At 43.2% G+C, this 12491-nt stretch overlaps 1 protein-coding gene across 1 annotated transcript; it reads right to left on the bottom strand.

The window, feature by feature from the left end:
• On the bottom strand, positions 1176 to 11463 carry LOC8062597 (CCR4-NOT transcription complex subunit 10). Its single transcript, XM_002459847.2, has 6 exons — positions 11053 to 11463; positions 10045 to 10131; positions 6889 to 7065; positions 6657 to 6743; positions 6514 to 6585; positions 1176 to 3483 (listed from the first exon to the last, which is right to left on the bottom strand). Exons 1-6 carry the CDS (start codon positions 11236 to 11238, stop codon positions 1615 to 1617), a joined length of 2478 nt encoding a protein of 825 aa, XP_002459892.1. The 5' UTR covers positions 11239 to 11463; the 3' UTR covers positions 1176 to 1614.

Here is a 12491-nt window from a genome sequence, read left to right as displayed (position 1 = left end):
TAGTTTGGGCCTTCGAGATCGAACTCGAGTAATAACCTTTACGTCCAGTTCGACGTTAGCCTTTTGCGTTGATCATATTGTGTGTTCTGATACATGGAGTGAGGTGAGATAAGGTGAGATGAGGTGCCGATCTAGGGAGCCCTGTCCTCCTTTACATAGTCCAGGGATATGAGGAATCCTAGTCGAACTAGATCTTCTTCTTTTCTCGCAGGGTACCTGGGGTACTATGTATTGACAAGATCTCAATCCAACGTCTCAAATGATTGTTTGCCTAACTATGATTAGTTATTTGTTTGTTAGAAAAAAGAGCAGGTCGTCGGTCTTTCATTGTACAATCGAAGCCGGGGAAAATTGCAATTGCTTGCTCCTCCTTTCTAGTGTAAAAAGGCTACGGCTCCTCTATCAGCTCAGAGTGGTGAATCTGTTTCTACCTATGGCAAGGGACAAAAATGTTACAGATATTTTCTAACCGTATTCGAGACCGAATTTTTTAGAGGAGTTAAGATTTGTCTGTATCTAAGTCCAAATATTTAACATCCGATACCATATACATATCTAATACTTAAATTATATATTTTTTATGTCGACATCCAATCATATCTTATCCGACATAGTTGACATTATTCGTATTCAAATCTGAATCTAACTAGAAATATGAAAACAAATATGATACCGATGATATTCGTCTGTATCCAATCCCTTTTCATCCCTACCATGGCACTTGGTATGCTCCACCTTCTTAATGCAAAAGGGCTCCAGCTCCTCCATCAGCTCCTGCGGTTTTCTAGTAGGCTCTTTCAGGAGTCGAAGCTAGAGCAGGAGCACCTCTGGGAGCCGTACCTTTTGCATTTTGCTGATTTTCTAGGAAAACTGGCTCAGTTCCAATAGCGGTCCGTCTGTTTTTCTTTTCCGAGCCAAGAGATGACGTCGCGGGCGAAATGGTAAGCCAAAACGATCCTGGACTCAGGATAGTGGGCTAGTAGCACGAACGACAGACGCCGTAACATTAAAAAACAAAAATTGGGTTAGCAAACAAAAAAAATCATATTTGCTATTAGTCAAATAACTTGTGTTGCAAATGCGACGCCCGTTGTAAAAGACAAGATCTGCCCCTTCTAGTCGATATAATAACACTTCGTAAAATTCCATGAAAAAGGTAGCAGTGCTACCGTGCAAAAAGAAACGGACAATCCTTAGAGGAACGTAAACATACACAGATACAGCAGTAGTACTTAGTTGCTTCAGAGTTCAGACGAGAACAGCTGCAGCCTCCGGGCAACGGGGCAAGCGACCATTCATCTTAACACGATGCAAGCACCACATAAATGTACAACGATCATACCCCATAGGAAACTATTTTGATCACTTGGCCTCTCTTCAGTGTTCAGTCCAAAGAGAGGCAAATTAAAACGATACAGTTCCAACACATTCCAACCCTGAATCTGGGGGGGGGGGGGGGGGGGGGGGGGGGGCGCTAAAAGGAGAGCTACAGTTCATTTCTTATGTATGGTACACATTTCCATCTTTGATCATCCACATTGGGGTCAGGGTCCAAAAATATTATAATGGTAATTGTAAACTACAGAAATCATGAAAAGGGAGGCTTTTCTAAGCTCAGCTGCTGGCTGCTATGCTACCGGGTCTAAATCTGACATTCCTACACTGTCTCAACTTCCCAACAGCCTCCTGGGACTTCCCTTGCAAAAGGTCTATGTAAACTGATGCTAGCACTGCCCGGGGGTTGTTGGGCAACATCGCCAGGCCACGGCTCACCATGTAATTGGCCTGCTCAACTTCTCCCTGCATTGCAGCAGTCATGCCAAGGTCAATATACAGAACACCACGGGCCTCCTCTGGCCTGAGGCTCTCTGAGTGCTCAGATTCTTCTGTGGCTAGTTTTGTCACTGAAGGAGCAACCGAGTCTTCACCATCACTATCTCTCTCAACCAATGCCTTTTCAGAGTTCTCCACATTATACGGCAACTCAATATCATTGCCATCTCTTATATAAACTGATAGCTTCTCAGCAGCATCCTTTGGTCTGTTCAAAGTACACAGAGCTTCAGCTGCGTATACATGGCTGAGGAATACATACATCCTGGAACAGTCTGTCAGCTGCAGTACTGACTTTGCATAAGACAAAGCTTTCAAGGGATTCTCAAGACACAATTCAACAAATGCCAAGTTCCCCAGGATGGCCTGTCTGATTTTGAGGTTCTCTTTTCTACATATCTCATCATACAAAGCAAGAGAACTCTGCAAGGTAGCATTCAAGCTCGTTCCCTTTTGTTCTCCATTTACATTAGCTAGAGTTGGGCCAGAAGGTAATTTAGAATCTGTACTTGCAGTGCTCTTATGACCTGAGCTTTTATATCCTTGTACTGCTCCTTGGTTGCAATCCTCTATGTTAGATGCAATTACCGAATTTTCCTGCTCAGTAGCATCCAATAATAGCAGCGCATTGAGTAGACACTGTCTAGCAAATCCAAGTGAAACCAAATTTTTATGTTTGCCTGAAGTCACACCTGCAGAATCAAAATTATTTCTCAAGTTCACAGGGTTGACAATCAACTGCCGCCATTGTCCTGACCCCACAACATTGACTCCAATCTCGTCGTTGCATGAAGAAGCACCGTTTGCACACAGGAGACCCTTTTCTAGAGCTAGCAGACTACAGTCCGAAAAACGGAGCCAGAAAAGGGGTCGCTTGTAGAAGAGCGGCATGGCCTCACGAAAACAAGAAGCTGCTAACAAAGGCTTCCCACACATCAAATGTTGGATACCACAGTTGTATGAAATAAGGCAAGACTTGTCTTGTGATAAAGCAGACAGCTTCATTGGTTTCTCTGAACGAAGTGATAAGCTGTATTTTAGTGCTTTGCTAAAGCACCATATAGAGGTGTGATACGATCTCTGTTGGTGGAGAATACATCCCAGGTTGTTGTAGAAAATGGCTAGCATTGCTGGTTCAGTCCGATTATTCGGTGTGCTCAATAGCTTCACAGCCTTCCTATAATTCCCCCGGGCATACTCCAGCTGAGATTTCAAGAGAAGCTCTGTAGATGAATCCCTACCACGTGCCATGTTCATTAGTACTTTGAGTTCTCGCTTCGCAACCTTAAGGTTCCTAGTGAGCAGTAGAAGCCGGACCTTGTAAATCTGAAGTCTAACTTTCAAATCAGCAGCAGTAGCAGCGAGATCAGCAGATGCCCTTGAGAAATCATTCAAGATACGCCTGCCCAAATTCTGATGTCCATCAAAGGTAGAGTACAGAGATTCAAATTCTATTTGATCATCTGGGAAAATTCCCGCTGAAAGGTTCTCATATCCACCAGCATAAGCATTTGAATCAGAATCTGGAGGCATGTTAATTCTGGCAGGAGGCTTCGGTTGAGCTAATTGCTGCTGAGGTATGCTTGCATTTTCATTCGGGTTCATTGTGTTAGCTACTCCAAATGACCTTTCCAAGTATTGTATTATGTCCTGTAAACCAATAAATAATCATAAAGTTCAATAGGATTAACAAAGCTTCTTCTACATGAAGTCAATACTCTATGTCCAAAAAAGAAACAAGACCAAATGAACACTATGACAGACCCTACTAAATATGACAGTACTAACACAGAGTTCACAGAACAATATGTAGGAACCACAAGATCAACACACCCCAGATCTCTCGTTAAGAATCATCACATGGCAAGGAATTGTGGTGATAGCATAAAAATGTAGAAGGATATGAAACCAGGAAACATATGGAAACAAAGTGCACAAGATCCGAAATACTCCATCCAGTCAGATAACTAGATAAGTGATGTTTTAGGTTGCGTGCAGTTCACCATTTCAATCTTTGACTAGAAATACTTTCCAAGTTGAATTTGGATTCTTGAAAATTGTGGAAGTAGATTTGTCCTGAAAAGTTTCATAGGACTATACTTTTGCTATATATCTATAGACATCATAACAAAAATTAGTAGCCAAAGTTGTCTCAAAGACCATGTCAATGTCCAAAACATCATTAATTTGTGACAGGAGTGTCAAATAAAATAGCAAACACAACCGCAGAAAAAAGTCAGTAAATTCAATCTAAAAAGGAAAAAAGAGCAAACAAGGGTCAAAGATCCCAGTTAAATCTGACTGTTAACCTCAACAGTTCAAAATTTGGCAAATGGAGCTCTAGCTGAGTTGGTTAGGTTGCGCTAGTAGCAGTCCTCTGGTTTGACTCCCCGTGGGGAGCGAATTTCAGGCTGGAATAAAAAAATTCCATCTGTCCCACGACAAAGCAAAGGCCTAAGGTCCGGCCTAGGTCGTGGTCATTCTCATATGAGCTACGGTGCCGCTGCGTATGGGTGGGAAGGGGTTCAGGGGTTTTCTTGACCTGCGTGAGATCTTAGCAAAATGCCTAGTGGCTGTCGAGAAAATTGCAATTATAGGACACCAAACAACGCACTTCGCAAATATAGGACTCCAATCATCGAATTCGTAAAAATGACCCTCAAAACATTGGCTTCTTGTTTTACATGACATTTGGAGTTTTTAATCGCTTTGTTAATCTAAAATACATGTATTTTGCCCTGATCTGACCCTTTTGCCCTTATGCTATATTCACATACAAGATCGACTTTTCGTTTCTTCCGCCGTGCCATCGGCCGCGCGTCCAGCCTACCTTTGCGAGCACCATCGGCCGCGCGTCCAGCCTACCTCGTGAGCACCATTGGCCATGTTGCACGCTGCCTCAAGCTCCATCAGCCATATGCCGCTCGCCATCGCAGGCTGCAGGTTCTCGCGCTCGTCGCCGCATGCTTGCTGCTGTGCTCGCCGCGTGCTCGCTGCGGCCATGCTCGAGCTCGTCACCGCATGCTTGCTGCCATGCGCTCGTCGCCGCGTGCTTGCTGCTGCACTCGCGCTGGCCGCAGCTGTGCGCTAGTAGGTGTCGATCACTCAGGTCGCCTATAAATTCTTGATGTGTCATGCATGTAATCCAAGCAAGAAGCAACAATCCAAGCTGCCACACCACAAAGGATTCCACGACGATCATGACCGACGACGTACGGCGACACCAAGCTGGCTGCCAATCAATTGAGACAAAGTGGCCAGGAGCTGCACGAACAGCAAATGCAAACGTGCACTCCCATGGCGTGCAGCTCGAATGCGCTGATGAAGATGCTGCTCTGCGCCGTGCTACTGTCCACAACCATCTTGCATGGACACTGCGAGCCTGATGACCACCGCGGCGGCGTGGTGGTGATCACCGGGCAGAGAATGCTCGTGGCGGAGAGTGACGCCGCGAGCTCGCTGCTGGCCACGACAATTCCCGTGAGTGTGCCGCTGTTCACGTAACCATGACAGAAAAAAAATAACTGATCTAGCCATCGTGTCCAGTCCAAAGGACAGCACAGCCAACCTTGTGGCCATCGCAGCCAGGCCATAGGCCAGCGCGGCCACCCTAGAAGCCAGTGTGGCCAAGCCTGTGACCCGCACGGCGCCAGTCCAGAAGAAGTCAGCGCGGCTAGGACTGAGGGCACCGCGGCCACGGACGAGGCACGGCCAGGGCTCAGGCCGCCGCGGCTAGGGCTGAGGGTGCCACGTCCATCGTCTGCATCGGGCAGCGGCCTTCCATCCATGGGCGTCGTGAGGAAGATGAAGGAGTCGGACCAGGCACATGAAGCATCGGGAGGTAAGATAGAACGTCGATCAAAGATGTGTAAAGGACAGAAGGGCAAAAGGGTCACATTAGAAGAGAAATACATGTATTTAGATGAGAAAAGAGATGAGATACACCAAATGTCATGGAAAACAAGAAGCCAACTTTTTGAAGGTCATTTTTACGAAGACGATGTTTGGAGTCCTATTTGCGAAGCGTGTTATTTGGTGTCCTATAATTGCAATTTTCTCTTGGCTGTCTTACCCACCGCAGGTTGAGTTTTTTTAGAGTGCAAAGTTCTAACAGAGGCCAAACTGTAGAATCCTAATAATCACCCTAACAAACTAAATCTAACAGACAATATATAGATAATAGCACAATCAATACACGTACATAATCACTCTCATATTAAAAATCTTTAGCAAGAGACTGACAGCAACACCACAAAAAATGAGGTAGCAGAATATGGCAGCAGGAAGCATGTCAGCAAAATGATCCAGCATGCCAAATACAAATAATCCCTCCGTTCCTTATAAGACGTTTTGGCTTTTCTAGATACATTGTTTTTACTATGCATCTAGACACAGTGTATATACAAGTGCATAGCAAAAACTATGAATCTAAAAAAGCCAAAATGTCTTATCATTTGGAATAGAGGGAGTAGAATATAAACAATCAATAATAAGACCAACATAAATGTTTAAATGCCATTTTTATGTCAAATGGTGAATGCCACTCATGGCACATTTTCAGGAGCCACCATTGACAATAATAATCAGAGACGCATAGAAACAATATAAGTACAAAAATGTTTACTATATCTGAGGGAGCAAATTTTAGATGGCAACTGAAGACAAAGGAGAGGAACTTACCACAGCCTTTGTTGCATCTTGCAAAGCTAATGTAATATCCAATAATAGAAAGCATACATGAAGAGCAGTTGTCTGTAAGTGTAAAAAAAACAGTGTTGACACAATGTTCTCTTATGACAAAGCTATGGAAACGCTAATAATACCTCATCCATTGGTTCAATGTTTCGGTACAACGGGTCCAAAACAGATAGTGCAGATTCATAGTCATGAAGATGATATAGGATAACAGCCTGCAGAATCATAGAGGCCATGAGCAAACCAGCGAAATACAACATATTTAGTGCTTATATGGATAAAAGTGCAATCTATTTGATATAGATACTATAGAACAGAAAAACTTAATAATCAAGTAGTTACCGCTACATAGCAACATACCATGTTGAATGTAATTATGGTCGTGTCAAACTCATCCCCATAAGTCGATGCATTATGTGTAGCAGAAAAAGGTAGTACAATACCACTCCCTCTTGATCCTGAAGGAGCATTGTTTCCTACCCCATTGGCAGAATCAGCTTGTTCTCTAGATGCACATGAAAGCTCTTCACTTCTTCTCTGAATAAAAATGTAAAGGAAGAGCGTTGGAATAAAACTACCAAGAAAATTAGTGTACACTGAACACGATAATATAATACAATTGCTAAATTTGTCACCTTTGACCAAAGCACACAAAACAAAACAAAATATTTCAAATAAGCAGGGCCACAATAACCTCTACTATGTTGGCCAGCTTTGTTACTCAGGTGTGTATCACTATCACCACACCCCTCACACACATGCTGGAGGTTGAAGAAGAGGATATCAAACAGAGGCATCAGAGCACGCACACCATGAACACAAGAGAATGGTGCTGCTGAACTGAACTGGCTGCAGCCACCACCTTCATATAGAAGCAAAATTACAGAAGTCAAACAAAGGGCCATACTGCCCACTACTTGCTACTATGGCCATGATACCTACTACATGTCACTAGAGCCACAATCCCCAACTGCCTGTCCCACAGACAGGGGGATGGAGCTGTCACTATTCCTATGGTCCTATGACAAGAAAGATGAGAGCACAGCAGATTACCCAACATACGAAGACCACATAAAGAAAGTATGGCAACTAATCATGGGTACAGGTGGCAGGAGTATTGGTAGATGTGGCAGGATCATTTGATGGAAAAGTTCACTGAGACAATGAGGCATTGAAAATTAATTGCAAATGATAAATGATAAAATTGTTAAAAGCAAGAGTATTGCACATAGTACAGAACAAAATTTAGATAAAAAATAGATGGCACAATGACATGACTCGTTATTAATATTGATATGTTTTGATATACATTATACAATGTTTCAAACTCTACCAGTGTTATCAGATCGGATGGCTAATCATGATCACGTTTAGTCATCCTTATCGTAAACTGTGACTCGATAAGGCTCTCAATGCAATCAGACTGACTATAAAACTAGTCGTCCCACTAATTGACGACTATTCATGATTAGTCATCAGATAAGTAGTCTGGATGACTAGTTGGGCCAGCCCAAGGAAATGTTTTGCAAGGAATTGGCCCACTTTAGCTGGCCTTGAGGTTTTGGTATATATACCATATATGTTGTAGAAAGGAGGGGGGAGGAGCAGCCGCTGGTGCTTTATGAGAGCACGCCTGTTCCCTTCTCCCGCCTCCGCTTGCTGCTCCCACAACCACTTGCACGTCTCTCCTCCACCCTCCGAGAGCCACCACTCTCCGCACGCTCCCCACCTCTCCTCAACTGGCAGGTCCTTCTCTACCTTGCCAGTGCTTCCCGCCTCTTCCAACCAGCGCCTCCCGCCTTTGCCCGTCCCCACCAGCCAGCCTGGACCTGGAGTCAAGCAGCAGTGCAACAGCAAGCCAGCGACTGTCCCCTTGAAGCTGCAGCATTTCATGGTGAACAAGGAGGGGGATAGGGGTGGTGTAAAGCAGTTCATGGTGAAGCTGAAGGTGCTGTGCTGCTGCTGCTGCTGCTGAACCAAGTTCTGGGACAAAGGCATAGGCTACTGCTGCTGCTGTGCTTGGCTGCTTGCCTCTTCCATTTACCAATTTATGGCCATGTTTACATATTTTACATCATATATATGGTATACATACATGGTCAATCAGAACATCTGGGCACATGGACGACTAAATGTTAGACTAGACCGACTAGGACCAACTAATCGACCATGATCGCGATTAGTCGTCTGATCAGTGGTCATACGACTAGCCTCGATCATACGATCTGATAACATTGCTCTATACTGCAGCCAGTTTAGGACATGATGAAATAAGTTCACCTACTAGGCTACTATGAATTTGAAACTTCAAAAAAGAAAAACTGAAGACAACTAAAAAATCATTGAAATATTTGGGAGCCACTAGGTTCAGTTCAGTGTTTGAAAGAAGTCCCATATTAACTGCTATTTGTACATATCTTACTGCAACACACCGTAATTTGACCACAGTCAGCTGCTGCCAAGGTCATAGCAGCTACAATAGAGCAGTAGGTTACGCTAGACACCATAAAGAAACTAAGACAACTGTAGCTTGAAACACAGAATCACAACAATACGACATGGTAAAAAAAAATCAAGTGTCCACTTGACAAATAGAAGCACCTTCAGTTTTGCTAAAGCAAAACATTAAAGCATATAGGACAAACTGCTCAAAATAAGAACACGTCTGTTTGGTGCAGCAAAAGCATAATATCCTTGAATATAATTCACCTATATTACACCAAAACAACAGTGAAGATGTACATAGGATTACATTGCTTCACATGCAGTTCTAACAATATGCACAATGAAGCCAAAATATGATCTTAATGCACTTTTTTACCTAAGTCAGCAGGGGAAATCCCAACCTATTTTTTTATTATTTTTTATTCCAGGCCTTTTTAATTTGCTCCCATGGGGAGTCAAACCCAGGCCTGCTGGATGCTACTCAGGTGCTCTAACCACTAGGCTAGAGGCCCTTTCGCATATGATCTTAACGCTTAGGCATATAACTTTTGAACAATTGCTTATATGTCTTAATATCTAAATATTTTCATAATTTGAAGTTTTAAGAGCTTTACATAATGTCCTCAGTTTCACACAAATCAGCAGGAAAGGTAATAAGATAAATAACTATCACAATTGTCAATGTGTGGGTGTATCCTTTGGTCCTAGGAGCACACCTACACATGCACATGGACATCACGAACTTTTGAGTATAAAAAAAACATTCTGTTTTGTGCAATCCTATCTATACATGATACAAGAATAAACAGCAGAATCCACTATCTATACATGAAAGAATACCCTCGACCAGGTTGGTTAAAACTGCTGCCGCAGTTTTCAAATTAAGAAGAAAGTGCCTTCTCACCCGGCGAGAAAAACCCCGAACCCCCACCCCCATCCATACACGGTGGCCTTTCCGTCGCCCAAGTGAGAATTAACATTGCGACAATAAAAGAAAGCCATTTCTGTTACTAACTGCAAATCAACATGACAATAAAATGATAGCACAATGAGCATTGCAGATTCACTAACCTTAACATCACCAAGAATTTTAAGCAGCTTGTTTGAATCAGGACAACTATCCAAGAAGGATTCGGTGATGGCCATGTTATGGTGGACCTGAATTTCAAAATTGTGACATCAGATGCAAGGAAAGCAATTCTGATAGAAGAACCATTTCTTCCAAAAGCAAAAGAAAAAACCATATTGATTTAATCTAACAGTTGTTCTATACAAAGACAATGGAAAACCGTACCATCCACCATTCTAAAGCAACTGATTACCTTGCTGTTTTCAGATAGGTTATGTTTTGAATTTATAGCATAAGGCACCCAGATTAAACAGCTTCAACGAACAAGTGACCTCACCAGTGTCATGACATACATGGAGAGGGAAACATTGGCCAATGGCACAAAAACTGATATTGGCATGCACCGAAGCACAATTTGATGAGAATACAGAACTGTACAGACTAACATGGGTGTTGAGTCAAACCGGTGGTAAAAGTGGGTGGTGGCATTCTACAGAATAGCTCTAGAAACAGCTGCACGAGAACCAGACACATGGTGAAGGTGAATCCATACAACCACATACAAAAGCAAACTTTAACCCCCTCACCTAACAAACACCAGCAAGTACCACCAAGCTCACAACCTCTCAGTTGGAACTCAAACGGCACACGATACCCATTTCTGGCCATTTCCCACACAATTTCACGAGGACCGATCATCTCATTTCCCACACAATCCCATATGCACAACCATCAGTCACGTGCACATAGATTTGCTATTCCCTTTCCCACACAGAACCATCAGTCAGAGAGCAATTGAAACATGCCTAACACATATATTTTCTATTCCCAAAGAAACAGCAATGGAAACGTGCCCAACACATAGATTTGATATTCCTGAAGAAACATAGATTTGCTATATTCCGAGCTAGATTCCCAAACCGCACTGCACGAGCTCGTAACTCTTACTTACGAGAGGAGCTAGATACAGAGAGGAGCTACAATAATACAAAGAGTAGTTACAATAGCACCTTGGGATCGCCCTCTTTCTTGTCCAGCAACTTCGTGAGCAACACGGCACAGTCGGCGTAGCGGCGGCCCTGGAACGCTAAAGCGGCTTCCTTCGCCATGGCCGCCGTCGCAGAGAGTATGGCGTCCTCCTCCGCGGCGGGCGGGAGCGGCGGCGGCGGCGCCTCCTTCGCCGCTGGGGGTTCCATCCGCTGGATCTCGCCTGGATGGAGCGGTTGAAGCGCAGGAGCAGGGCGCAACGGGAGCGTCGGGATACCGCGCTGCCGCGGGGAATAGGACTGGCAGAGACAGGTCGGCCGGCGGGATAGGAGGCAGGCTAGGGTTTGGAGGAAGCGACGACGAGGGGGCGGAGGGAGATGGGGAAGGCGATGGATGGAGAGGGGGTTGCTGCTTTCCTTTCCTGATTTCACGTTGTTTTATTAACGAATTTGCCATTGCTTCCCCCCTTTTTACGGTTTTCATTTTGTCATTTTCTCTTATCTTCTCGACTAATATAAACTTTAAGACCCTAAATAAAAATATATAAACACTTTAAGACACTCGTATCCTTCCTAATTATTGCAAATAAATATTTTGATAAAAAATACTCAACAGCTTATCTTATTGATTATCCACATATAGCTATTTTGAATTTCTTGTTACTTAAATATAGAAAACAAAAATGGCTTGGAGAGTGAAAAGATATAAAAAAAATATTTTTTTATGTAAATAACTCTCTCAATAATGATTTAGAGAGTGGGCTTCACAAAGACTCTTATAAACTCTCTAAGAACAAGCCCTCAAATCAGGCCCCCTAGTTTTGATTTGAGAGCTAGTCTCCTCTTTTATGTCCACTCCAACACAAGCTCTTAAATTTATTATAGTAGAGAATGACATGTGAGACCCATTTGTCATTCCCTTTCTTCATCTTTTTTCTCATTGATTAACTTGGCCATGTCTCGACACGATCACGCTAGCTTGGATCGCCCTGTCACATTAAAGGAGCTCACCAGGGAAGGGAGATGCGTTCACATTCATGCAAACTCAATGGGGAAGGGCCACATATCCACATGCTCAAGCGAATGGGAAAGGTGAAAGGACTCGAGGATGTTGACTAGAGGGGGTAAATAGGCGTTTCTAAAAATTTATATGTTAAAATATGGAAGTAGTTAGGAGTGAATTTCCAATTGCTTGGAAATTCCAAATCAGAGTAAAACAACCCCTTAAATATAATATAGTAAGAATACAAAGGTTATCAAATAAGACTAGAAGCCAAACACATGCAACACAATTAATTAGAACAACAATTAACAATTTTCACCACAGGATGCAAACCCCTAGTTCAGTGTGCCAACCAGACCGGTACGGTATTCATGGGCACAACAAGTCCTTAGCTAAAAAGCTAAAACTTGTCTCCTTCGATCCAACTTTCACTCCATAGTTGCTGGGACTATGAAGTTGT

This window comes from Sorghum bicolor, chromosome 2 (assembly GCF_000003195.3).
Source record: "Sorghum bicolor cultivar BTx623 chromosome 2, Sorghum_bicolor_NCBIv3, whole genome shotgun sequence".
In the NCBI taxonomy this organism is placed as follows: domain Eukaryota; kingdom Viridiplantae; phylum Streptophyta; class Magnoliopsida; order Poales; family Poaceae; genus Sorghum; species Sorghum bicolor.
The sequence above is the reverse complement of the archived record's forward strand: the minus strand, read 5'-3'. Positions and strand labels throughout refer to the sequence as shown.

Excerpts from the sequence above, each read along its gene's own strand:
- LOC8062597 (XM_002459847.2), bottom strand. The coding sequence starts at position 11,238 with ATGGAACCCCCAGCGGCGAAGGAGGCGCCGCCGCCGCCGCTCCCGCCC. Across the intron at positions 10,132-11,052 it reads AGAAAGAGGGCGATCCCAAG|GTCCACCATAACATGGCCAT; the intron begins GTGCTATTGTAA and ends TTTGAAATTCAG. Across the intron at positions 6,586-6,656 it reads ACATTGAACCAATGGATGAG|ACAACTGCTCTTCATGTATG; the intron begins GTATTATTAGCG and ends TTACACTTACAG.